This window comes from Lissotriton helveticus, chromosome 11 (assembly GCF_964261635.1).
Source record: "Lissotriton helveticus chromosome 11, aLisHel1.1, whole genome shotgun sequence".
NCBI lineage: Eukaryota > Metazoa > Chordata > Amphibia > Caudata > Salamandridae > Lissotriton > Lissotriton helveticus.
Window position 1 is genome coordinate 315788312 of NC_136072.1, and position 26170 is coordinate 315814481.

The following is a 26170-nucleotide window of genomic DNA, read 5'->3' on the forward strand; positions in this document are numbered from 1 at the left end:
GAAGCCTTCCAAAATGACACCACAGGTCTGCTACTGCAGCCTGTGTAAGGTGGTGTATGCACCCCTTACCTAGATATAGGTTCCCTATGTCTACCTTATATCACTGCACATATAAACCTATCATGGCAGGCCTTATCAATCCTGAAGGCAGGGAGCTGGGTTTTGTAAGAGAGGGTGCCCATGCATGAGCAGGGCCCCTCTGCAGCCTTCGGAATCTATTCTCCAGGGTTGTTCTGTGATGCAGCCAGACCATATACTCTTAAGTGCATTATAACCTTGCGGTAAATGCTAGCTTTGGGATGGCTGCAAGGAAACATAACTACACCGGTACACCCGGTACCAGCTTAACAGAACCCTTGCATCACAAAATGGATGCTGCAGCCACAGACACGAGTCTGGCCTCATGCTGCTGGACGAAACTCTGGCAGGGGAGGCCTGGACAATAGGTTTCCTGTCACAGGGAGGTGTAACCACTTCCCAGACAGGCTTTAGAGTATTGGGGCTGGGTGGAGGTACTCCAAGAGTGCTTTGAAGTCTGCACTGGGGACACATTTGGTGTCCCTGTGCATAGCCCAGTTCAAACCGGTTGCAGGGGCTACCAGCCCCGGCTCTCACGCGAAACTGGACAAAGGAAATGGGTGTAGCCACCCCTCTTTCCAAACCCTCCCATAGGTGGGTCCCCAGAGTTTGTCCCACTCCTTCCTTGGGTATAAATTAGGAACCCCTGTCTACAAGACTTTAGAGTTACCTGGACGAAACTCTGATACTATATCCTGGAACTTCGATGATGGAGGTCCTTCAGTCTACAAGGCACTAGATGACTGAAGGACCTCCCTTGGAGTAAAGGAGTTACTCCCGTGGGTGGCAGGCACCAAAGACGCATCTGACCAGTTTGCACCTCTGACGCTCCTGCCGGACTCCGAAAAGTTTGCATCACAGGAGGTGGGTTCCCAGACTTCCCAGAGGCTGCCCTGCGTCCCCAGCAAAGCTGAGACCCGTAGCCCTCGTGGGTACCGTGGAACCGGAACCCCTGGACAGGGTGCACATTTGCAATTGCATATGCTTCTTGACGATCTCCAAGGCTGTGCATTGGGTTACTTGTAGCCCAGACCCCGAGCAGCAAATCCACTGAAGATTGCCGGCCTACACTCCACGAGTGTTCCATGAGCTGGCCCTTTGTGTTTTCTCTCGAGGTACCTTCGCGATCCCTGGTCCGTTGACCTGTGGGTCCCTGAGAAGGCAACTTTAACTTTCCTTGGGCTTCCCTGGTTGCCCCAGACGTGCCCTGACTCTCCATCACTTGGGGAGTCCCATGGACCTTGCTGGTCCACACCGAAGCTCTTTTCTCTTCCTGCATGGGTTGCTGTTGCCAAGGCTTGTTGTGTTCAATCCGAGCACTGACGCCGTAGCACTCGACTTCGTCGGACAGCTCGAATCCAGCTCCTGGTTGTAGTCGACGCCTCCTGGTCCTCGCGGCTGCAGAGTCAAGCTTCACCTCTTCGCACCTGAAGCACCCGGCATCAGTGGGCATTCGTCTATCGTGCCCCTGGTCACTGGCAAGTGACTCAGACTCTGTCCCCTCTGCTTTCAGGTTCTTCACATCTTCAATCCAGGCTTGGATCACACCGGACACTTTTCTTCTCCACGGCAGTAGCATTTTGCAAGAGGTTGCCATTGAAAACGACGACGATACCCGACACCATTTGACACCTATGCACCCGGCTTCCCTGGGTGAGGTCATTCGAGTACTCCGGTGCTCCCCTGAGTGTTGGCCCTAGAACCCCTTAAGTCTAAAGGGGTTTGCTCAAAGTCCTCTCCTAATTATCCTTTAACTTTAAAATTGCAACTGCGACATAGAAGCTAACGGAGCTCGCAGCTGTGTTCTCACACTGCACACGTCCCCTGTGGGGCCCCTGTGTCATTACCTTGGGTGGTTCCTTGGAGTCCTAGCGATTCTACAGGCTCTAGGCCTTGTGTCTAGTCAAGTCGTGGTTCTTATAACACTTTCTTAATATATGGTTTGGTCTCCCCCTGGGGACCATTGTATATTGTGCTATTTACTGAAGTTCTATTGTGTTTAAATTGTGTACCTGGTTCTGTAATCTCATAAAGAGATTACTAGCGAGTGTTTAGCAATAAATACATATATTTTATATATACCTTGTGTGGTTCTCCTTTCATTTACAATGAATGTGTACGGGTGCTGCACTTAAACAAGCAAGACTCAGGTAAAATAATTTAACTAGTGAAACAAGTACTAATAACTTTGCATACAGTTTAACAAATTAGCAAGTGACCTATATAATCTCCTCCTTTTAGATTCACTATAGCTACGCTACAAACTACATAGCACAACATCTGTTGAGCTACCTCGCACACGAGGTAAGAAATGCATAAAATCAGTAAACACCACAAGCTGTAAACGCTATTGCAACACTGAATCCTTAAAGCACCAAAAGTAACTAAGTTTCCTTTTTCTTTTCTTTTTAAACAGGCCCCTGACGAAGGGGCTGATGCCCCGAAATGCATTGGGTTTTATTGTATTTTTGAAACTATTGTTTGAATGTACATCTATGTAACGCAAATGTAACTGACTATATTGAAAGTAACTTCAACGCATGTACTAATAATGAGAGAAATGTGATGATTTGATTTGATATCATGATAAAACTGAACTGAAACGTATAACAGGAGTACTCAAATTTGTAGTAGTGCGTGTTAGAGTCCTGGCGGCCTTTTTGAAGCCCGGCCACATACAACCACTCTCCTTTCATTTAGACATTCAAGAGGTTATAATCTGGTAAACCAAGCAGCTTTACACTCCTTCAAGACTTAGCCTGAAGACTGCTCTTCATAGCTACCACTAGGATAGCTTTCAATAAAGGTTGTCTTTAAACCTATCATCAATAAGGGTTGTTTGGACTGGTGCAAGGTGCCCACTATAACTAATGGACAACATATGCCAGGCCACAATATCATAAAAAGAGTCGCTGTACCCTTATTTTCCCGAAAGAATGTCTTAATCCTTTCTTTCATATCTTCTAACCATTTAGGGTTCGAAAGGAGGAGCCGATCCATCTGCCACCTGGGTCTCTCCCACCTCTCCACCTCTATTCTCATTTCAAGAATAACCAAAGAGTGATCTGAAAAGGAGTTGGCTCTAATTTCAGCTTTAACAGAATTAATATAATGAGGGATTAAATAAAACTATAACGGGCCCTCCTTACCTCTAACCAGCACATTGATCTTTATAAGGGCTGTTGGATCATCGTTAATTGGTGCATAATAAGTTCCAAAATTAAACAGTGCCCCATTTACCCTAGCCGTGACCCAGATCTACCTCCCTTGAGGGACTCTTGTTACTTGATGTATCACGCAGTTACTTCCTTGAGCAAAATAAATAGCTACCCCCATGACTGCTAACCCTGCCGAGACAAAGTGGGTGTATTTGTTTTCAGATGGGTCTCCTGTAGATACAAAATCTGAAGAGAAAAAGAAGTAAGTCATCTAATCAGCTATCCATATTTTTTCTTATTAGATATTCCATTTACATTTATCGATACCACCCTTAAATTAGAATCCATATTGCATCGAAAAAACTAAAGCCATACCATTTGTAGCCCTTTGTTTCTCCCCTACATTTTGCTCTACTCCCTAAGTTACGCTAATAACTAAGGTTTCTTCCCTAATTCTGCTCACTTTTTTTTACAATAATCTCCCTACACCCCTGCCCTGTGCCGTACCTCCTCCCCAACCCTGACCACCTCCCTGTGTGTCCCTTCCTACCCCTGATAGATGGGGAATAGCCCATTTTACCCCCTGCCTCCCCTCTTTGGGAAACCCCTAAGTCAGGTGCCATGTTGTTGCACCCTAGTGTGACCCACTACCCTACCCGCACCATGAAAAAAAGACAAATACAGCAAAAAAACAATTTCCTTTGTGCCGGACAGTTCAAGTTCTTTACTTTTCCAAAGTGATTTTCTGTAATAGTTCCTGGGCTTCATCAAGACTTGTAAACATGTGAAACTTGCCTCAAACTAGAACTCGCAATTTCAATTGTTGAGGAATGGCCGCTTGAGCTCCCTGTGCTTTAAACAAGTAGGGAAGCTTAATGAACTCTTTCCGACGACGTGCCGCAGCTGCACTCCTATCCGAGACGATGCGGCAACCAGGAACTTCCCAAGTGGAGAATTGCTTCTTCTGAATTGTTCTGGTCAAAATCTGCTTTTTCAGTTGATAGTCGGCAAAATTGACTAGAATTGTTCTGGGCAGTTTTGAATTGGGGAATGGCTGTGCTGGGACTCTGTGTGCAAGTGTAATCGTACTGTCCCCAGAAAATTCGGGAAGCGCATTTTCTTTGATGAAGGATCCGACCCACTGAAGTGTTTGTGACCCTTCACACCCTTCAGGGACCCCAACTAACCGCAGATTTGATCGACGAGAATGATTCTCCAACTCTTCAAGCATAGTTTCCAGTAAGTTTTTCTGTTTTTTATTGCATGAGGCCTGCTGCTGCATTGAGGTAATCTGGTCTTCCAGGAGAGATCCTTTAATCAGCCTCTTGGAGTCTTGCCGGATAAGAACCGACTACTTCTTCAATTTTTGAAAGGCGTGCATGAAGTGCTGCTATCTCGGTTGCTTGCGTAGCTTTCATTTCCCTTATCTCGTCAAGAATAAGATCCTCTGATCCTGATCGTGGTTGTGGGCTTATTGCTAAGTTTCTATCCTCCACAACAGCCAACGATGACGCTGAAGGACTCACCAAAGGTCTAAAAAGCAGAGGGAGTTCCTGAGCAGCCCACGCAAGAGATGGTTGAGCCTGCTCATCATGTTCCGCAACTTGATGCAACAGAGGGAGTGGAGGCTGAGGAGGGAGTGAAGGTACCTTTGATTTAAAAAATAACAAATATTCCTTAACTTATCCGCTTGACAAGTTGGAAGACCCATGCTTCTGAAGCGGTCTTGACATCCTTGGAGGAAATGTCTGATCCTGCCCCAACAGGGAGGGTGCGTGTGTCAAAATGGACACAGAAAGTGGTTTTGCGGTTGTGGTTGCCAAAGGGGCGGGTGACTGAGCTGCACGTTTTCCCTGATGCCCTGAACATTGTCTTTGGGTGCCGTGGCCTCAGCGTTGACTGAATTGAATGACCTAAGGTTCCCACAAAAGGGGAGAAACTGCTGAGAATGGGAAACAGCCTTAACAACGTGGGCTTAGCCACGCGTGCCGTTTCCACGCAAGCCATACCATGTTTGCCTAAACCACGCATGTGCCTCAACAACGCATATGCATGGTTAAGGCAATATGCTGTCTAGTTGCCGGGTGGAATGGGAAGATAGGAAGAGGAAACTTGGACTCTGAAGACTCAGGACTCAGGAGAGGACAAAGTGAGGAAAGTGGGCCTAGGGCTGGGGGGGTGGAGGGGGTAGTTCTTTGAGGTGGGGCTAGGTTTTAGGACTAAAAAGGGGGTCAGGGTAGTTTTTAGAGTGGGGGACAGTTTTTAGGGCTAAGGGTGGGGGAAAAAGGGACAGTCTACACGGCAGGGTTGGGTAGTTTAGGGATGTAGGGGACAGTTTCTAGGGTTCAGGGCAGGGGAACTGGGTCAGGTAGTTTTTGGACATGGGCTTCATTTTTACGGCTCAGGGCAGGGGGACTGGGGTCGGCGTCGTGTATGGAGCATGGACTTAATTTTTAGGGCTCGGGGCAAGGTGAGAAGGGACAGTTTATAGGGCAGGTTCGGGGTAGTTTAGCAATGTATTGATAGTGTAGGGCTCAGGGCAGGGGGGGCTGGGGTCGGTTTAGTTTTTGGGGTGGAGGTTTATTTTTTAGGGCTCAGGCCAGGTTGAAAATGGACAGTTTACAGGACAGGGAGCAAGGTCGAGGAAGTTTAGGGATGTAGGGTATAGTTTTTAGGGTTCAGGACAGGAGGGGCTGGGTCGGGGTAGTTTTTGGGGTGTGGGCATTTTTAGGGCAGGGGGAGAAGGGACAGTTTACAGGGCAGGGTCGGGGGAGTTAGGGAGGTAAGGGAATGCTTCTGAGCTCAGGGCGGGTCGCTGGGGTCAGGGTAGTATTTGAGGTATAGGTTTCATTTTTAGGGGCCAGGGGAGTGAGAAAAGGGACAGTTTACAAGGCAGGGGTATGATCTTTAGACAGCATGCCCCTTTACCCATCATGCCATTACCACGTAATTGCGCGGTAAAGGCATGCGTTGTAAAGGCATGCGGGGTAAACTGCTTTTGTGTTTCCACATTCAGTCTGACACCTGGACAAATATTCACAAAGTGAGGAATTTGTAATTAGTGGTATCTATCAGAACTTATAAATTTGCTGAAAAAAGCACACAGATAAAGTGGTGTTATGGTTGCAAAATAAAACTGAAAAACCACCAAAATTTGCAAGTTATTCGTAGGACCACAATCCATAACTTGCACGCCGGACAAGCAAGCCATAACCTGCACACCAAATGCAGTGCTTATTATGTCACAATATTTATTCCAACAATACCTAAAAAGAGAATGTCCTTAAATAACAAGACATACTTAATCCAATAAATAATACTACATTCATAACCATGTCTTTGAAGGTGTTAAAAGTAATATAAGATGTGATTTAATTTCAATATTTGTCATATAATCTTTCACATCAAGGGTGAGGTCACAAACATTCCAGCTGATGTGTGAGTTAAGATTTGCATCTTTGTTAGGAGAATTACCTATGGCATTAACAATATCTTGCAGGTTTCTGTTTTTTCTAGTTTAACATCATAACTCTAATTTTAATTCTGTTTTTTGCTGATTTTTAAAAAGTATACCAAAGCCAAACACTCTCTTCCCTTTAACTTTAGGGGTGCAGTAGTCACTGTTCGACTGGTTAAGATTTTATATCAGTTATTTTTGTAACTTGCACTTTGATAAGATTTCAATGCGTTTCAAGTTGGTCTTATATGGGAATCCAGGGCCTGGTTGAGACGCAGATGCGCCCCTGACAAAAATGCTAAAACCAACCGCTCTGTTTTTCTCATTCCATCCACCCATACTCTCCCCTTCTCTCCTCTCACTCTTCTCCCTCTTGCATCACTCGAAGACCCATGTGCCTGCTGCAGGTAACTGTGGGGGGCTGGGGAAAATACCCAAGGCATTTGAAGAGGCCCTGGGCTTCCGTAACTGGCCTCGAATGGGTCTAGCTCTCGAGGGAGAGGGGGAGCTGGTAGGGGGTGGGCGGTAGGGGGTGTATTTAAGGAGGAGGGAATGTAAAGTTACAAGTATTGCTCACAACAGGGATGGAGCCAGACCTATGCTGAAATTGACTAAATGTCAGTTGTTTTAAAGGGATACATCAACCTAAAAACAAAAAGACCAGACTTATTTGTTATACTGTATTCTCACTTTGCCACTTGAAGTGTGAGCACAAGAAAACAGAAAAGCACTGTTTGGAATTCACGGTCTCAAGGAGATTTTCACCTAAACTGCAGGGTCATCGTGGAAGTAAAAAAAGAAATGTAAAAACCTTTTTAATGTAAAAGGACTAGATTGCTGGCAGAGTATAACAAACAAGAAGAAAACATTATGGTACGTGGTCATGAAATATTTGATCTCCACTAATTCAAAGACATCAAGTTTTAACCGAGAAAAATAGGCAGGCGCTCTGAAGTATCTGTCCTCACACATTTCTGGAGTTTAGTGCAATAATAATTTTGGGCTGTAGGTGAAGAATCCAAACACCAAGCAGACCATCTCAAGCTTTACTGGTAGCAATTGAAAGAATCTTACCCAGGAGGATGCATGCCATTGCCTTTGATTTAGAACCTAACACCGAAGTGAAAGAACAAAATATACAAATATATTGTAGGAACCACAACCCTATTATATTGGTTTGATATGAATTTTTCCATGTGCGACTCTGCTGCTATGCCACTGATAAACCATTTTATTCAGATTGTAACACGAATATTTACTTTATAAATGATCCTATTCAATATCTCTCAAATTAAATCATTCCGGCAGGCCTGCAGTTGCCAATCTCTGTCCTCCTTAGTCGTTTTCTGGGTCAACTGAAGGTTTCCTGTCTTCAGTATATGAACAAATGAATGAAAATGCCATATTAAAAATGTTAGCAAAAATGAAGGCCCAAGCTTGGAAAAGTGTGTCATTAGAGAAATGGAGTAGTCTGGTAACCCTCGAATCAGGATGGGGAGTTAGCTACAAGGAGATAATGACAGAGGATCAAGAAGAGTAACACAAGCAAAATTATTGCACAACGTGATGCTCCACAAAGCATTGGATGTTGAAGGAAAACTGTTTCATATGGATTGGGCCATATCCTCTAACAGAATTTCCTTGAATCATCTCCGCTTTCCTGATACATTCCAATATATGAAGGTCTAAACATAATGGCTATGTTCACTCACACACTGAACTTTTAGTTGGGTATATGCCAATACCTATCTCACAGTGCTGTCCAGTAAAGCGATACGGGCAGGAGCAGTAGTACTCTCCATGGGATTCCTTGCAAGATCCCCCATTGCGACACGGTCTGGAGCTGCATGGACCCGGCCTTACTGAGGAGATACAGACAGAGAGACACAAAAAGGCAAAACAGTTAATTTATTGCCACAAAGGCACCAATCTCTTCCCTGCATTAGCTTAACTATGCAACTTTACACTGCATCAGTTATGTAGCGCTCATTTTTAGGTTGAGCCTAGCACAGCGCTCATGCACTGCTCTGCGAGGCATGCTGTACCTGGCATGTGTGGATGAAAAACCTCCTATCTTTTTTATTGGCTTCTGTTAGTGTGCTTCTTAAAGACCTGCTTTTGTTGGACGTTTTGGACCCGCCAAGGCGACTGCCCCTGTTACTGTGGTATTTCTCTGTTTTTAATATATTTTCATTCCTGCACAGTCTTTTTTCCTTTTCCTCCATTTGTCTATCAGCAGGGCTTTATGGACGCCACGATCTATGTTTTGAGCGGCATTTATATTACGGCCGCCTTAACTTTCCCTTCCTTCGCTGCCTCTTTGTTTTTTTGGCTTTCCCCTTCCCGCCTCGTGTTCAGAGCCCTCCCCCACTGTCCACGCACAAACACAGCTGTGCGTTTCTAACAGCAGGGGGCTGATGCCAAGACCTCACACTGCAAATCCACCCCCACCACCAGCACTCACCCGTTGCCTGCCTCTGTTAGTCCCAACGCACTATTAACATGGTATGCAGATTCAACCGAGTGCTTTGCACTCTGCAAAAACAGTTATTGTTACAAATTCTTGGTATACATCATTAGGCAGACAAAGTTGATGACTATACAAATGAAATGCGTGCAATTGTAAATTATTTAGTTGCAGATATGCCCTTAGATACAATGTTAAATGCCTATCTTATCTGTTGGTTCTCCACAGAGTGTCAAGTCATATTCCCATTTAATGGCAATAAAGTAAATTTCGAGTGTACTATTTCAGAAGAGTCATACACGTTTCTAAGAACAAGCTTTTGCCATGGAATAGGTCTCGCATTTGTGAGAATTTGAGCTATTGGCATTGTAAATGACAATGCTTTTTATTTATGGGTTTTGATAACCTGCAAGAGATACGTAAACACGCACATTGTACCTATAGTCATTGCCTATGAGAAGCAATGCTGGAAATAATTGCGCCTCTTTTACTGCCAGCCTTGCTATTGTAAGCAACGACTATAAGTACAAAGTGTGTATTTACGCACTGCTTGCAGGTTTTAAAAACACAGAATTTGAGCTATTGGCATTGTAAATGACAATGCTTTTTATTTATGGGTTTTGATAACCTGCAAGAGATACGTAAACACGCACATTGTACCTATAGTCATTGCCTACGAGAAGCAATGCTGGAAATAATTGCGCCTCTTTTACTGCCAGCCTTGCTATTGTAAGCAACGACTATAAGTACAAAGTGTGTATTTACGCACTGCTTGCAGGTTTTAAAAACACATAAAGAAAAAAAAGGCAATGTCATTTACACTGCCAATGGCTCAAACTCTTGCAAATGCAAGACCTACTGCATTGCAAATGCATGTTTTAGTCTGCCATATGTACACTGCGTTTTACTCATTTGTACCTCCACAGGTAGAGCTCCCTTTCTTTCGTATATGACAATAAAGAGGGGAGTGAGAAGCAATGGAAGGGGAACCCACAGCCTCCTAAATTCAAACAAGGAATTACACAAAGGAGAGTTAACCATTTCTGTCATGATCCTTTAATTCCAAAAGATCAGTTGTGGGGACCTAACACATCTTTAGATACTTGTAGGATACAAACCTATGTCAATTAGTGGGATCCTGTCATATATTAGATATTTTAGTGGTATCCTAAATCACCAGTACCATCTGTGGCATGCTTCATTACTGGATCCTCACACACTACACCTAGTGTGAGTGGGTTGGCTCGACGCAGTTTATACGCAAAAAGAACAATTAAAGGACAGAATGCAGAACAATGTCATACATTCCCCCCAGTACGGAGATCTGGGCCTAAATCCATTGTTTTTAAGCTCACCATGCCATTCCAGTTTGGAACCAGGCATATACAAATCAGTCTTGACCCTGCGCCTAATGGGAACAGTCCAGCCCGAACTGCCAGGCCAGGTCATCCCTGGACTGAAAACAAGCATCCTAGGACCGGTTAGGGCTTTCAGCCCTCATCAGCCAGGATAGCTTGACTCCAGTGGCATGGAGAGCAGGGGACCCACGTCTAGGCATACCCATCCCACTCGGGTGTAATGCAAAAAGAACAATTGATGGACAGAATGCAGAACAATGTCATACATTCACCCCAGTACAGAGATCTGGGCCTAAATCCATCATTTTTTTGCTCACCATGCCATTCCAGTTTGGCCTCAGCCATACGCAAATCAGTCTTGACCCTGCGCCCAATGGGGACAGTCCAACCCGAACTGCCATTCCTGGTCCTCCCTGGACTGGAAACAAGCATTCTAGGACCGGTTTTGGGATTTCAGCCCTCATCAGCCAAGATAGCTTGACTCTAGTGGCATAGATAGCACGGGACCCACGTCTGGGCATACCCGTCCCACTTGGGGTGACAAATGCAAAAAGAACAATTGATGGACAGAATGCAGAACAATGTCATACATTCACCCCAGTACAGAGATCTGGGCCTAAATCCATTGTTTTTTTGCTCACCATGCCATTCCAGTGTGGACCCAGGAAATATGCAAATCAGTCTTGACCCTGCGCCCAATGGGAACAGTCCAGTCCGACTGCCAGGCTGGTTTATAAGCAGAGATCTTTTTTTTATTATTATTTTGATTTAATTTTTTTAATACCTTTATTGAAAAAAATCAAGGCAGACACAGTACATCGCGCAACATCGCAGTGCAATATACAAAACAGAAAGCAGGTGAAGCGTTCCACTACACCTAGGCATCAACTTACAGCACAGAAAATAATCATGAGGAGAATGTCACAGTTCCATCTCATCAAGGTCCCTCCCTAGTGGGGAAACACAGACAGAGCGTTGTCAGCAATGAAGGGCTAAGGAAAAAGGGGTGGGGAGCGCCAACTGCAAGGGGGAGAGGCAGTCACTGACCAGCACCGGCGGCCGCTGCGGACCCAAGGCCGGCGGGGAGCACGGGAGAGGCAGCGCCACTAGGGTGGGAACGGGAAAGGAGGTAGGTAATCAATGGGCTCCAGATGTCAACAGGTCGGGACCTAGCAGGCATTAAATCCCAGAACTCCGACAGGAGAGTCTGGCACCGAGAGGCGTCCTGCAGCCAACTCTCAACCTTGGGAGCTGGCCTGTGACCCCAACACATGGCCACCCTATGCCTAGCAAGGACCAGCAGCATCGCGAACAGATGGCGGGAGACGTCAGGGCAGAACTTGACAAAACCAAGAAGGCACAGAGGTGGATCAGGGCGCACTGTAGCGCCATCAATGTCAGAAATGGCAGAACACACCGCCAGCCATAACTCCGAGACCCTAGGACAAAGCCAAGCAAGATGAGCGAAATCAGCAGCAGGAGCAGCGCAACGCACACAATTGTCTCCGGGAGTGAGCCCGAGCCTATGGAGCTGCACCAGGGTGCGGTAGAGCCTATGCAAGTACTTGAAATGGATCAAACGAAGCCGGTAGTTCGGTGACAACTTCTTTGTCTGATTACAGCAATAGAGCCAGTCGGCTGGCGAGACGTCAGCGCCTAGATCAGCACCCCATGCCTCCCGAGCACGATCAGAGGAAATGGGGGCGGGCGCTAGAGTGAGGGCATATTGTTTGGTGACTAATTTGTGCGGGGACGAGGAGGTGTAGATGAAATCCAGAGCCGGCATGTTAGGTGGGGGTTGAGGAAAAGTGGGATGCAGCTTCCGGCACGTGGCGCGCAGCTGATAAAATAGGAGAGTGTCCAGTGGCCCGAGGCATCAGGGAGCGCATAGAAGGGGGGCGTGGCTTAGGTGCCGATTGGGAAGGCTGTGTGAGCGCTGAGCTCCGCGCCTGATCCCCCGTATTTCTCCTGTAATGGATGCCTCCTGACCCCCCAAACGGTGCTATAGGAGCGGGAGGCGGTCTAGCGAAGAGGGGCACCGAGACTTGCCCAGGGAAGAGCGAGAAAGGGTCGCACTGGCCGCGAGACGGAGCGGGGGTGCCGGCCACCGCCAAGACTAAAATGGCGCTGACCCCAAGTTTCGGTTTCGGCTGGGCTTGGCTGTGACGCCATTGTGTGGGAGCGCGGACCTGCGGCTGGGATCTCGGCCGCCTGAGAAGCGCTGGCACCCTTTAACGGCGGGGGAGACAATGTGGTGCTACTGCGAGAAGGAGCGGCGCCTCGACTGGGAAAATAGGAGCGCCCAAACGCCGAGGATCGTGTGCGGCTCCTCCGGCCTCTGGAGATTGAGGTGGGCCCAGAGGTGTGTTGCAGCTCGGTGACCGCGGACGGCTGTGCACCGTTCGCGCCTCTGGAACGCATCCCCAGCAAGGAGTGTACCGGGAGAGGATGGGGGCACTGGGAGACACCCTCCCGCGTTGGTAGTAACTGGACCCCCGGCGCGGCAGAGGTACTGGCAGGGACTGAGGTGGATGACGCGGCGGTCCACGAGCTGGGGGTGCGCCGGTGAAGGTGGAGGCAGACGGATGTCCTAAAGTGTGGAGCCCACTCGCTGCGGCCTACACTGATCGGCTCTCCTTGAGATGAGCCCTGTAGATGGTACTGAGGCACCCCCGGTGAATGCAGCGAAGCACATCTGAGACTTTCTACTGACGGCCCCTGCCCTTAACAGGCAGCTTCCCACTGAGGCGGCAGAGCTGGTGGGGATTGGAAATCTTGCTGGGCGAGGCGGGCTGAGCGGCGGACGAGCACCCTGGCGGGAGCCCCCCCTGCCCCAACGAAACGGAGATCAAGCTGCGCAGGTTGGAGGGTGACGGACCCCCACCCCCCACAATATTGGAGCTGCGTCGGTATGTTGTGGATGGAGGGATGGATAGGTCGGTGATGACACTGGACTGCCCTGAGGAGCGGTGCGCAGACTGAGCAGCAGTTGCAAAGGGGCGTAAAGGAGGAAGAGCCTGTGACGGCCCCCGAATAGAGGTGCGGAGACTTTCTGGAGGAAGAGTGGTCTCCTAGTGGTGGCGGACTGCTACTATCTGCACCACAGATAGGTTGGGTGCGCGCCCAAACCAGCCCACTGAGCGAGGGGCTAGCGGTGGTGAAGCTGCGGAGCGGGCCCCACCGGTGTGGACACAAATGGATGGGCGATAGCAGAGAGACCTTGCACCCGAGGGGGATGAATAAGACGCACGGGAGGTGAAACTTAGCAGGACTGCACAGTGGGTGTGAGTGCGCGGGGGTGCAGGATTGGAGTGCATTGCCAGCTGCGGCCATGGGCAAGCCCGGAGGTCGGAAGGAGGGGGACCCGATGCCGCCGGACGCTGAATCCCCGCCTCACGAGGACAAGACTGAGCAGGAATTGCCACAGAACATGGGTATTCAACAGCAATTAGACAAAATCTTGGTGGCCATCACGGACACTCGCACTGCTCTCCAGCAGGATATTGCGCAAGTTGCGACGGGATTAGGCCTATTGCGTGCAGATCACTCGAAACTCGTAGATCGTGTCAAGCAGACTAAAACTATACTTCAGGAGGTTGGCCCCGCACAGAATGCACTATCTGCGTCACTGGAGGGGGTCTTGGATCGTATCACAGTATTGGGGCGGCGAGCTGAGGAAGCGGAAGGCCGAAACAGACTCAATAACATCCGCGTGGTGGGCCTGCCTGAGAAAATAGAGGGGTCGGACATGGTGGCATACTTAGAGACTTGGCTCCGGACTGTCGTGGCCCCTGAGGGACTTTCGAATTTCTACACCCTGGAGCGGTCGCACTGGGTCCCGGCTAGACCGCCGGTACAGGGCCGCCCTCCAAGACCGGTGGTGGCGCGGTTGCTGCACTTTCCGGATCGCGACCTGCTTCTCCCGAAGGCCCGCAGTGATGGCCCCTTCCAAGTGGGCAACAACAACGTCACTCTCTTTCCGGACTACTCGTTTGACACGCAGCGGCGCCGTATGTCCTTCCAAGCTGTGAAGAAAGAACTGCGGGCGGAAGGGATTCAATATTCCCTATTTTTCCCAGCCAAACTACGCATAGTATTGGACGGTAAGACCCATTTTCATGATACGCCTGAAGAGGCCTGGGAATGGTTGGAGTCCTATAAAGCAGGAAAGGATGGCCAGGAGGTGGAGGCGCGTGAGCTGGTCAGTAACTCTGAGACTCGCAGATCGCAGTAACCATCGACCTCGCAAACAGCCATGGAACGCAAGGGAGCCCTGGATGCGGTAGTGGCGATCTCTGGGGAATTGCTACAGACTGCGTCGGAGGCGTCTGAACATGGAAGTGGAAAGAAACAATCGGAGGGGGATCCTCAGTATCAGATGATTAGAGACTACCGTCGATCACCCCTGGGACAGCTGACGGATTTTTGGATGAGTAGATGTTGGAGTGTTTGTGGGGATGGGAATTTGGTTTTAAGTAATAGTGTTGCAATGTTGGTATTGGTTGAATGGAGACAGCAGACATGATTTATATCGGGGGTGTTGAGTGCCTGTTTTGTGAGTGAATGAGGTCGAAGTGGGGGCGGGGAATGGTGAAGGGATCCGGGGGGTCCTGGGAGGCAGGATGATTCGGGGGATTCTGGGGGCGGCCTTAGATGGTGTCTTTTGATTCATAGCAGATTGTGACCTAGGCCCTATCCAACCCCCACCGGATGGTAATGCTTAGTTTGCCTTGATTTTGCATGGGGAGTGCAGTTGGGGCAGTTTGGATGAGATTCACTATGTTGGTGCCTGTTCTTGGGGGGGTGGGAGGTTCAGTGGGGGGTGTGAGTCGGTTGGGGGTTGGAATTGGTTTGTTTGGGGGATATTGCCTCCTGATGCGCCTAATGGTCGAACTGGTATTATTAATAGTGGTATTTTTGTATATTGATGACACTGCTTGGCAGCTGGGGGAGGCGGGCTGCTTTAAGCGGGTTCTTGCATTGCTCCTATGGGTCCGGCTCCTGACCTGAAACGTATAACCTGGAATGTTCGGGGATTGCACTCCATGCATCGCAGATTTCGGATACACTCATATTTGGTCCATAGGGGAGTACAGGTGGCCTTCCTACAGGAGACGCACCTTACTAAATCTGAGGGGCAGGCCCTGCAGCGTAGGTGGCGTGGGCAGCTTTACTATACCACTTATTCGGCCTTTGCGCGGGGGCGCTGATCTGGATTCGGGCTGGGGTCCCATTTCAAATGATAGATCACTTGGTAGACCCGGGTGGCCCCTATGTTGCGGTGAGAGGCCGCTTATATGGCCGCGAGGTGACCCTCTGCAGTGTCTATGCTCCTAATGTTGAACAGGCGTCCTTCTTGGAGACATTGTCCTTTGGTCTCGCCGATTATTTCACGGTACCGATCTTGATGGGGGGGCGACTTCAACTCCATTGCTGATGTGAACATGGATAGATCCCATCCTCCATTGCCCCATTAATAAACTGGCTGGAGTTCGCACTCACTTGCAGGACAATTGGGGACTCATTGACATTTGGCGGGCGTTGCATCCGACGGACAGGGATTATTCCTATTATTCGGCCTTGCATGAACTCCATGTTCGACTAGACGTAGTTTTCTGTAGTTCTGGTCCGGCCTCCCTGGCGGTCAGCAGCGAGTACTTGACGCGCACCATATCAGACCATAATCCGCTGTTGGTGAACTTCTGTTGGATGGAGGAACGCCCTAGAATCCCTCAGTGGAGGCTTCGCCCGGAGATGTTGGAGGATCCGGTCTTCCACACGGAGCTGAGCAAAGGGGTAGAGCATTACTTTGCAGAAAATACGGGCACTGCTTCGACGGTGGCCCTAGAGTGGGACGCTTTTAAGGTGGTGGTCCGCGGGATCTGTATCGCCAAGTGGGTGGGGGTTAGGAAATTGCTCCTGCAGGGAGTCGAGAAGGCTGAGTTGGCCCTGCGCAAAGCTGAGAGGGCTCATTCGGACGGCTCTGGGACACGTGAGGAAGTGCAGGCTCGGAAGGAGTTGGTAGCGGAAGGGGTGGAGCGACTCCGGTGCTTTGACCACAAGGCCTTCATGGTTCGCGCACATGCGGAATGGGACAAGGTGGGCACTTTATTGGCTTGGCTTGCGGACCCCGCCCCTAGGTGCGTACCTATTCTGGCACTGGCCTCCCCCGCTGGACGACTGGAGTATCAACAAAGTCGTATCAATGAGTTGTTTCGCTCCTTTTATGCGAACATTTACACCAGCCACTTGCAGACTGGTGAGGCCGAAACGCAGGCGTTACTGGAGGTCTTAGATTTACCCGCGATAGAGGAGGACGAGGCAGACGCAATTGGGCAAGATGTTACACTGGCTGAGATCCGGTGCACCATTAAGCAATTAGCGCGTAATAAAATGCCTGGGAGCGGCGGCTTGCCTATTGAATTCTACTTGGCCTACATGGACATACTGGCTCCGAGATTACTGGTGATGTACCGGGAGGCTCGGGAGATGGGGAAGTTACCGGAGTCTACTAGGGAGGCCATCATAATTCCGCTTCTTAAGCCTGGGAAATCGGGGACTGACCCGGCAGTGTATAGGCCTCTCTCCATGCTTACCACGGATTATAAAATACTGAGCCGTGTGCTCGCTACTAGGCTCCTTCCACTAATGACGAGGCTGATGCATGCGGACCAGGCTGGTTTTATCCCGACGCGCAATACTGCTTGTAGTGTCCGTAGGCTGCTGGGGGTCTTGGATGCGGGGCGTGGAGGGCTGGGACAGTCAGTGGTGCTCCCGGTTGATATTGCTACGGCATTTGATAGCCTGGAGTGGCCCTATCTGTTCTCTGTTATGACGGCGTTTGTGCTTGGGGCTGGATATGTTCAGTGGACTAAAATCCTGTACTCGTCGGCAACTGCTAGAGTTCGGGTGGGGAGGGCTGTTTCCTCCTCCTACCCCGTGGGGCGGGGCACTAGACAGGGCTGCCCGCTTTCTCCGCTTGCGGTGGAGCAACTGGCTGCGCGTGCGAGGATGGGAGGAGCGTACCGGGGCCTGCAGCTCAGAGGCCGCGAACACGATATCTCTCTCTACGCGGATGACCTCATTATGTTCTTGAATGACGCGGGGGACGCCCTGAGTGGGGCGCGCAACCTCCTCGGCCGTTTTGGGGACATATCGGGCCTGCGGGTTAACTGGGCCAAGACCTGTGTTTTCCCAGTATCAAGTGCCTTCAAATAGTGCAGAATGCGGCAGCCAGGTTTGTGGTTGATGCCCCTAGGCGCTCCTCTGGATCCTTAATCACGAGAGATCTGCATTGGCTTCCAATGCAGGCCAGGATTAATTTTAAAGTCCTGTGCCTCACTCACTGTGCTTTGCATGGGTTTGGAGCCGAAGATATTAGGTCCCTTGTGTCCCTCTATGCCCCTGGTAGGGTCCTCCGCTCGCCCAGTAAGAATCTTCTCTCCGTTCCCCGAGTCGCTAAGGCCAGATGGGGAGGGAGGGCCTTCTTCTCCCTCACCCCGAGACTGTGGAACATGCTTCCAGCTGAGCTCAAGGATCAAACATCCCATTCGCTCTTCCGCAAAGCATTAAAGACCTGGCTCTTCTCTGAAGCCTACTTGTAGCTGCTGCACCTCTTCTTATCTCATACAGCTGTACCATCTTATGCGCCTTGATGCCTATGGGCTAAGTTGCGCTCTACAAATCCTCCCTCACTCACTCACTCATGTGCCCCGCTGGTGTTACTGCCCGATCTAGAGTGGGAGCCGCGATGCCTTCCTTATTTAGGAAGGCAGGTGTACCATACACAGGAGGATCTATTTAAGGGTAATATCGAGAAAACGATGAGGGGTTTAAGAAGGAGCATGCGATTCTGGGGGTCTCTGCCGTTGTCGGTGATGGGGCGGGTCGCGCTCCTGAAGATGGTAGCGCTTCCGCGCCTTCTGTACTTTTTTTGGACCTTGCCAATACCGGCGGCATTCTTCCGTCAAGTCCGGTGAGCAGTGGGCGGCTTTATTTGGGGTGCGGGTCGGCGTAGAGTAGCATTGGAAACGCTGATGAGGGCGCGGGAGGAGGGAGGCCTTGCTACTCCAGATTTTGAGTTGTACTATCTAGCTGCGCAGTTCCGAGTCCTCACTCAGGCGGTTGCGCTGGAGTTCAGAGGCCCGGAGAGGGAGACTGCACCGGATGTACCGAGACATGTGTTATCGTTTGGGATAATGCAGCAGAGACTGAGGATTGCTGATTTATCCATGGCGGAGAATACCCGTCGATATTGTTGGAAACGGTTCCACAGCAGAATTGGAGTGCTGAGGCCTTATGCACCCGAGATACCACTCGGCATGTGCACAGCCCTGCCGCATGGGGGCGATTGGTCTGGTCTGGCAGAGTGGGAGGAACTGGGCCTGCAGGTGGTGGGTGACCTGTACGCAGACGGAGCACTGTTGCCATACAGTACGTTGCAAGAATCCTTTGGCCTGCCGCGGAGTAACTTCCTGATGCACGCAGCCTTGAATGCCGCTCTGCAGAAATATTGGGGTGCTGGCCTTTCTGAATCCCCACTAAGCGGAGCATGTCAATATGTGGTGATGGCAGCGGGTACATATAAGGCGATTACCTGCCTGTATAAACGAATGTTAGGGGATGGGCTTACCCCGCTACAAAGATTGCGGGAGCAATGGGCGGCGGTCCTGGAGAGGGACATCCCGGAGATGGCCTGGTCACAGATAGTTCGAAGGGCGTGGAAGGGTACTAGGAATGCTAGGTTCCAGTTGATCCAATCCTTTGTTACATAGGGCATACCTCACACCAGCTAAAATTAACCAATTTTTCCGAATTGACACAGCGACATGCCCCCGATGCCGAACTGAGGGGGCGGATCTAAACCACATGCTATGGGACTGCCCTTGGCTAGGCACATACTGGGAGGAGGTGACCGGGGCGCTCTGTAGGGTGACTGAGCGGCAGATTGATACGGACAAGGGGGCGTGCCTGCTGCTCTGGTTCCCACATACTAGTAAAAATAAGATAACTAGTAAGTTTATGGATTTAGGCCTCATCTTAGCCAAGAGGGAAATAACATTGCATTGGAAGGCAGCGGTTGGCCCTAGCTATGTTAGGTGGAAGGCAGCGTTACTTCAATGGGCGGGAAGTGAGAGTTCCATCAGAATGCAGCAGGCGCATAGGTCCCATAATAATAAAGCGCTAGAAGCGGCACGGGCATGGGATGCCCTGGTGGTGGAACTCCGGATACTAGACAGGGAGGCTGATTCGTGTTCAGTGTCCTCGGCGGGAGATGGGCAGACATGAGCGGCTCCATCCGGACTGAGAGGAATTAGCGCAGTGGGAGGCCCCTGAAGCATAGGAGGTTATGGGGAATACTAATATAGAGCGCACGATGACCCATCAGTACATTACACACATTAATAGTATCTTCGCAGCACTTATTACCTGCACAACAGCGCCAGCGGCAGGGGTGGGGGGATGGGAGTTGATGATTATTGTGTGGGACTAGCAAAGGGGCATTGCTTAGGAATTATGAACCTGTATCCAGGCGCGACCATGGATTGATTGATGGGCTGGACATGATAGCATCAGAATTGACTGGGGTTTATATGCCTTGTGAATTGCTGCATAATTGTCAAGTCTTATCTTAACTCAGAAATTGGACTGCCTGCTATTTGCATTAACCCCTTTCTTTTGTCTTGTTTGTGTTTTAAAATAATGAAAAGATTAATGAATAAATAAATAAATAAATCAGGGAGCGCATAGAAGGTGTTCTCCGGATAGAGGTCCCCCACCGTCGTCAGGCCCAAGCGCTTTGCACTCCTGGACATGCTGGAGGTCTGAAGTGAAGGAAAATCCGATAGAATAACTATGGGCACGGAGTTAGCAGAGAGCAGGGGGATGCCAGATAGCCGACGCAGGCCAGACCAGGCCTGTAGGAAGGTGGATATCTGACTATGGTTACCCCCAACTTTTTGCCTAGTGTTTTGATGGTTTTTGACTTAGTTGGCCTGGGATCCTGCTATTCAGGGCCCCAGGCTTCCTGTTCTCTCTCTAAATTGACAACCATGTACTTTAGGTGCATTTACCAATTGGTACTGGGCCATCTTATCAGTCCCTGTACAGTGTACCTTAGGTGCCCAGGGCATAGGTGTACCCAGGGCCTACCAGGGGCTGAATCATGTATTATGCCACCCCTGGCTGGCCATCTAAAACTGACACAACTGGCTGCACGACAGCAGGGGCAAGGTGGTGTAATCACCCTTTGCTGTAGATATAGTATACCTATATCTAACCCTAAAATGGACACATATGCTCCTATCAGTCACTCCTATGGCAGGCCTTAACAATCCTGAAGGCAGAGTGCTTGGAATTATGTGAAATGGTGCTCTGGCATGAGCTGAGCTCGTCTGCAGCTTGCGGAACCAAGTCCTAATAGCTGTTCCATGATAACGCTATACCATATACTCTTAAGTGCATTATCAACCTCGCGGTTAAATGCTAACTCTGGTATAACATTATCAAAACATGTCGAGTAAGGTGTCATACGAATTGGAATACCACCCCCTCGCCAATTCTGACGACGGGGGTAGCATTCCACCCTTCTAGAGGGACACAACATGTATGTAACTGTGAACCTCGGTTAAAGTTAACTCGAGCCTTGGCATCACAAAATGGATGCTGCCACCACAGACACAAGTCTGACCTCCTGCTGCTGGGAGTCCTTCCAGCGAGGGAGGCTTGGACAAAGGGTTTCCTGCCTTGGGAGGTGCTAGCACCACCCCAGACAGGATTTTGTGTATTGGGTAGGATAGGCCTGAAAGGAATGAGACATGCCTGGGGCACACAAGGTGCCCTGTGCATACACCGGTTCAAACCAGTTGCTGGGGCATCCCTGCCCCAGCTCTGGTGCGAAAACCGGACAAAGGATAGGGGGTGTAACCACCCCCCTTCCTGGTCCCACCCAGGGGAGGGACCTAGTCACCAGTACAGCCCCCTTTAGCAGGATAAAGGTAGGAGCTGGTCCCATTCCAAATTAGATTAATCCTGAACTACTCTACAAGAAGAAACTCTGGACTTCGACGTTCAGCTCCACAGAAGACTGAAGAAATCTCCCTTGTGGGCAAGGAGTGTCCACCCTGCAACTGCAGGCACCATCAAGCGTCCAGTGGCTTCCCTTTGTCGTCTTCCCTCGAGGATCCAGACTTCAGAGCCCGACGAGACCAGGATTCCCAGACCTCTCCAACCTCAACTCACATCTGCAGCACAGCTGAGATCCATGGGTGCGACGAGACATGTGGGACCGGCCATCTTGAAAGAAACTGCACTTCGCTTCCAGCACGACTCCCAAGGTAAACTCGACCAAGTGCTTGGAGGATTGAGAAGCCCCACCCCCGAGCAGCCCCTGCACCGAAGATCAGTCCTCCAGTACCCACGAGATCTGCGTGGGGCCCTTCTGCTTGTTTGCTGCTCGACGCGTTGTCTGGTCACTTGCCGGCTGGCTAGTGACCTCCTAGACGACGAACCTTGAAATCTTTGCTGCTGGTCTGGTTGCTTCAGACTGGCCCTTGCTCCCTTCCAAAAGAGGAGCACCCCGGACTCTCCTAGTACGCACCAGACGCTTTTTCTACTCACCGTGTGGGTTGCCTTTGCCAAGGCCTGTTGACGCCGATTCCGGAACAGACACCGCCGACAGCTCGAGCCTGCGTGGGACAGCTCGAGCCTCCATCCTGGTCGTCGAAGACACCTCCTGGTCCATGTAGCTGCAGAGTCAAGCGTCCACTCGTCACCTGATCGCAACGATGACATCTGGTTCCTTCCTGGTTTCACTCCAGTCACTGGCTAGTGGCTTTGAACATTGTCCCCTCTGCTTTCAGGTCCTCTTCTTCACCGATCCACCCTTGGATCGCACCGGACATCTTCCTCCTGGTCGCCTGCAGCATCTTTTCTTTCAGGCTCCATTGACTTCAACGCAGAAACCCGACACGACTTCGCACCTATGCGCCCGTGGGTGAGGTAACGAGAGCATTTCGGTGCTCAAGGGTAGCTTGACTCTCCTAGTGTCCAGTTCCACAGTCGTTTTAGTCCTAACTAGTCAGGATTGTCCGTACTTACATTTTGCTTGAACTGTACTGTCCATAGACGTTGTTACGCATCTCGCGTGTGAGTTCACACTCTGCACCCGCGTCCCGTGGGCCTCCTATTACTTACCTAAGGTTAGGATAGCGTAGTCCCAGCGGTCCTGCAGCCTCTGGACAGCTCCATTTCTTCTATCGACTCTCACATTCCATTTACTTAGTATATGGTTTGCCGTGCCCCTAGGGCACCATTGTAATTTTGCGCAACTTGTCGTATTTTTCCTAAGAGATTGTCATGTGCTTAGCCCTCTGATCTCATAAAGAGTTCAGAGGTGTTTGTTATTAATAAATATATTGTTTATTTTCATAACAACCTGTGTGGTGTCCTTTCATCTGGTATTCAAGGGGTTATATTGTGGTAAAACAGCTGGCTTCACATGCCAAAAGAGTTTAGCCTAAGACTGCTTTGTCCACGCTACCATTAGGATAGCTGGTTTATAAGGTTGACTTACAACCAATCACCATAAGGGTTGTTTGGACTGATACAAGGTGGTCACTAAAACTAGTGAACATCATATATCAGGCCAACTTCTCACATTGGTGTGCAGCGGTTGGGATTTGAGCTTGCAGTTGTTTTTACCACGTATAATCTTGAAATATCATTTGAAAGATCACATAAGGTACTATAGGTACATATAACAAGCTTAGAAATACTCTGAGTTCTACTGAACCAGCTGTTGTAGTAGAAAGGGCCTAGCACACTCTGACTACAACTCTTAGCAAGGGATCAGTAGGAAAACCCAAAGTGTAGGTAGGTGCTTCACTTACACCTCACTAGAAAGCATGTCTACCCATGGAGAGACTTCAGAGACTCCCTAGTGGTTAGTGATCCTCCACAGGTCCTTTCCAGATATGCAGCTCTCAGTTTCCAGGAGATGAGACAATTGTGTACCTCCAGGAAATTGAAACAGGGTTCCAACCCTACCACTCCTTTTCTGTTAGGTCTCTTAGAGACATATGATGCTAGAAAGGCCTCTAACCCAGGTCCCTCTAATCCAGATGGGAGCATGCCCCCCTTAGAAGGTACTCCTGGTGATCCAGACTCCAACCTCCCTGAAGCAGAGAATGAAGAAAGGCAAGAAGGGGATGTATCTGAGGATGAGGCAGACAATGGGCAACCTTTAGTCAGCAGACTTGCAAGGGCCAACTTAGACCTACATAGGGAAGGAACTGGGGGACCCCTGACCTTAGCAGGCCTAACTTTGGGGTTAGGAGAGATAGATCTCCTTCTAGGGACTCCAATAGATCTGTGCACTCTCATGCATCTGCTCAGAGGAGAATGACTTCCCCTCAGAGGAGAGAGCATGAAGCAAAGATGAAGGAAGTTAATCTGAGGATCCAAAGGGAAGAACTTGCCCTTGCCAAAGAGAAGCTTGCCTTTGCTAGAGAGCAACAGTTGAGTGGGGTAGTCCCCACTGGCGGCAGCACTATCCCTAGGGATAGAGACAGGAGTTTTGATAATAGACACCTGAGTAAAATAGTGCCCTCCTATAAGACAGGAGATGATATCCACAAATGGATAACTGCTTTGGAGAGAGCCTGCAAAGTACAGCAGGTACCCCAGAGTCAGTGGGCAGCTATATTGTGGCTCTCCTTTGAAGGTAAAGGTAGAGACAAGCTCCTCACTGTTAGAGATGAGGATGCTAATGATTACCAAGTCTTGAAAACTGCACTGATTGATGGGTTTGGCTTAACAACTGAACAGTACAGGTTGATGTTCAGAGACACCCAGAAAACGTAGGCTCAATATTGGACTGACTTTGTTGATTGTGCCACTAAGGCTTTGGAAGGCTGGTTACTGGGTAGTAAAGTTACTAATTACACAGGATTGTACAATCTCATAATGAGAGAGCAAATCTTAAATAACTGTCAAAACCAGCTTTTGCACCAGCACCTGGTGGACTCTGATCTGACCTCTCCACAAGAATTGGGTAAGAGGGCAGACAAATGGGTCAGAACCAGGATTAGGCCTAAGAATCAGGGTGGTGACCAAAAGAAAGAGACTACCAAGCCTCAAGAGAACGGTGGGGATAAATCTACAGAGAAGACTTCCCTAGGGCCCCAAAACTCCAAGAATGGGGGTGGGTCCCAAGACACTTCCTCTACCCAGAGGAAACCTTATTGCCATGCCTGCAAACAGGTAGGTCATTGGAAAACTGACAGCAGTTGCCCAAAGAACCACAATAAGGAGAACATACCCCCAAGTAACACTCCCAAGCCTCCTGTTACTACTAGTAGTAATCCCCCAGGTGGTGGGAGTGCCCCCAAGAATTTGGGTGGTTTTACTTTGGGAGTTCCTGGGGACTCTGGCCTACCCAGGCCCCCTAACTCAGATACTCTTGTCTGTGAAAATGGCATGGGGTTTGCCAACTTCACTGATTGTCCCAACACTTTCGGCAAATACAGACAGGAGCCCCTCATCAATGGTCTGAAAGTGGAGGCCTATAGAAACACAGGGGCTAGCATCACTATGGTGACTGAGAGCCTAGTCCCCTCAAGGCAACTTACACCTGGTGCCACATACCAGATGACAAACCTTGATGGAGTGCAGAAAAATCATTCCATGGCAGTGGTAAATCTCAGCTGGGGAGGTGTCACTGGCCCCAAGAGAGTGGCAGTGTCATCAAACTTGCCTGTAGATTGCCTACTGGGGAATGATTTAGAGATCTCAGCCTGGGCTGAGGTAGAGCAAGAAAACCATTCTAAAATGGTAAATCTTCCTGAACAGGTTAGGAGGGCTGTGCCAGGCTCAGCCCAATCTCAAACAGATTCCTTCCCTGAAAAGGCTAGCAGGGCTGTGATGGTAACAGCCCATACCCAAACCGAGTCCCTTCCTGAAAAGGTTGGTGGGGCTGTGATGGCCACAGCCCAAATTCAAACTGATTCCTGTGTTGTGAAGCCTGAAACTATGGATCACTCCACACAAACAGAGAGCATTGAGGAGGAAGAGAAATCTCCCTCCCACCAGACAATAGGAAAGGATCAGCCTCCTCAGGGAACTGATCTTACCCCTTGTGAAGAAACTGCCCCAGAGGTAGTCAGGCCTAGCCTGGCAGAGCCCCTGATGTCAGTGGACCCTTCCAAGGTGGGACCCAGTCTGGAGCAGGTAACCTGCCCCTCTCTACCCTGCCTCAGTCAGCCCAGGGCTACAGAGGTCAAGGAGGCCAGGGAGCCCCAAAGGGCCCCCTGTCCAATAGAACAACCCCATCAGCAGATTAGGGACACCAAAGCTAGCAGCCCTAGCAAGGTGAAAAAGTTAGAAACTCCTGAGGGATCCCCCTTAAACTTAGTTAGGGACCGCCCCCAGATGGACTCTGTTGGGCACAGCCAAACTTGGGACCTAAGGGCCCCAGACCTGACCTGTCCCTCCAGTAAGCCAAACATAGGGACCCAGCCTCCAGCTTTAGGTAGCCAGAGGTTGACCCTGAGAGCTCAACACAACTCAGTCGTGGAAAGAAAGGCCTATATGGTGGATGATGATTGGAGGAAGCTGAGCCCAACATTAGTGGAGCCTCACTTCAGTACTCCCT

At 49.7% G+C, this 26170-nt stretch overlaps 1 protein-coding gene across 9 annotated transcripts in view; it reads right to left on the bottom strand.

The window, feature by feature from the left end:
* Positions 1–26170, bottom strand: part of SNED1 (sushi, nidogen and EGF like domains 1) — a 2618914-nt gene that overhangs the window by 1570979 nt on the left and 1021765 nt on the right. For 5 of the 9 annotated variants that reach the window (XM_078665627.1, XM_078665624.1, XM_078665623.1 and 2 more), the window contains one exon: positions 8406–8555. The exons of 2 other annotated variants lie outside the window; for them this stretch is intronic. In XM_078665627.1, coding sequence (XP_078521753.1) covers positions 8406–8555 — 150 coding nt within the window. The remainder of the gene's footprint in view (positions 1–8405; positions 8556–26170) is intronic. 2 more of the 9 variants (XM_078665625.1, XM_078665621.1) reach the window with 1 other exon arrangement.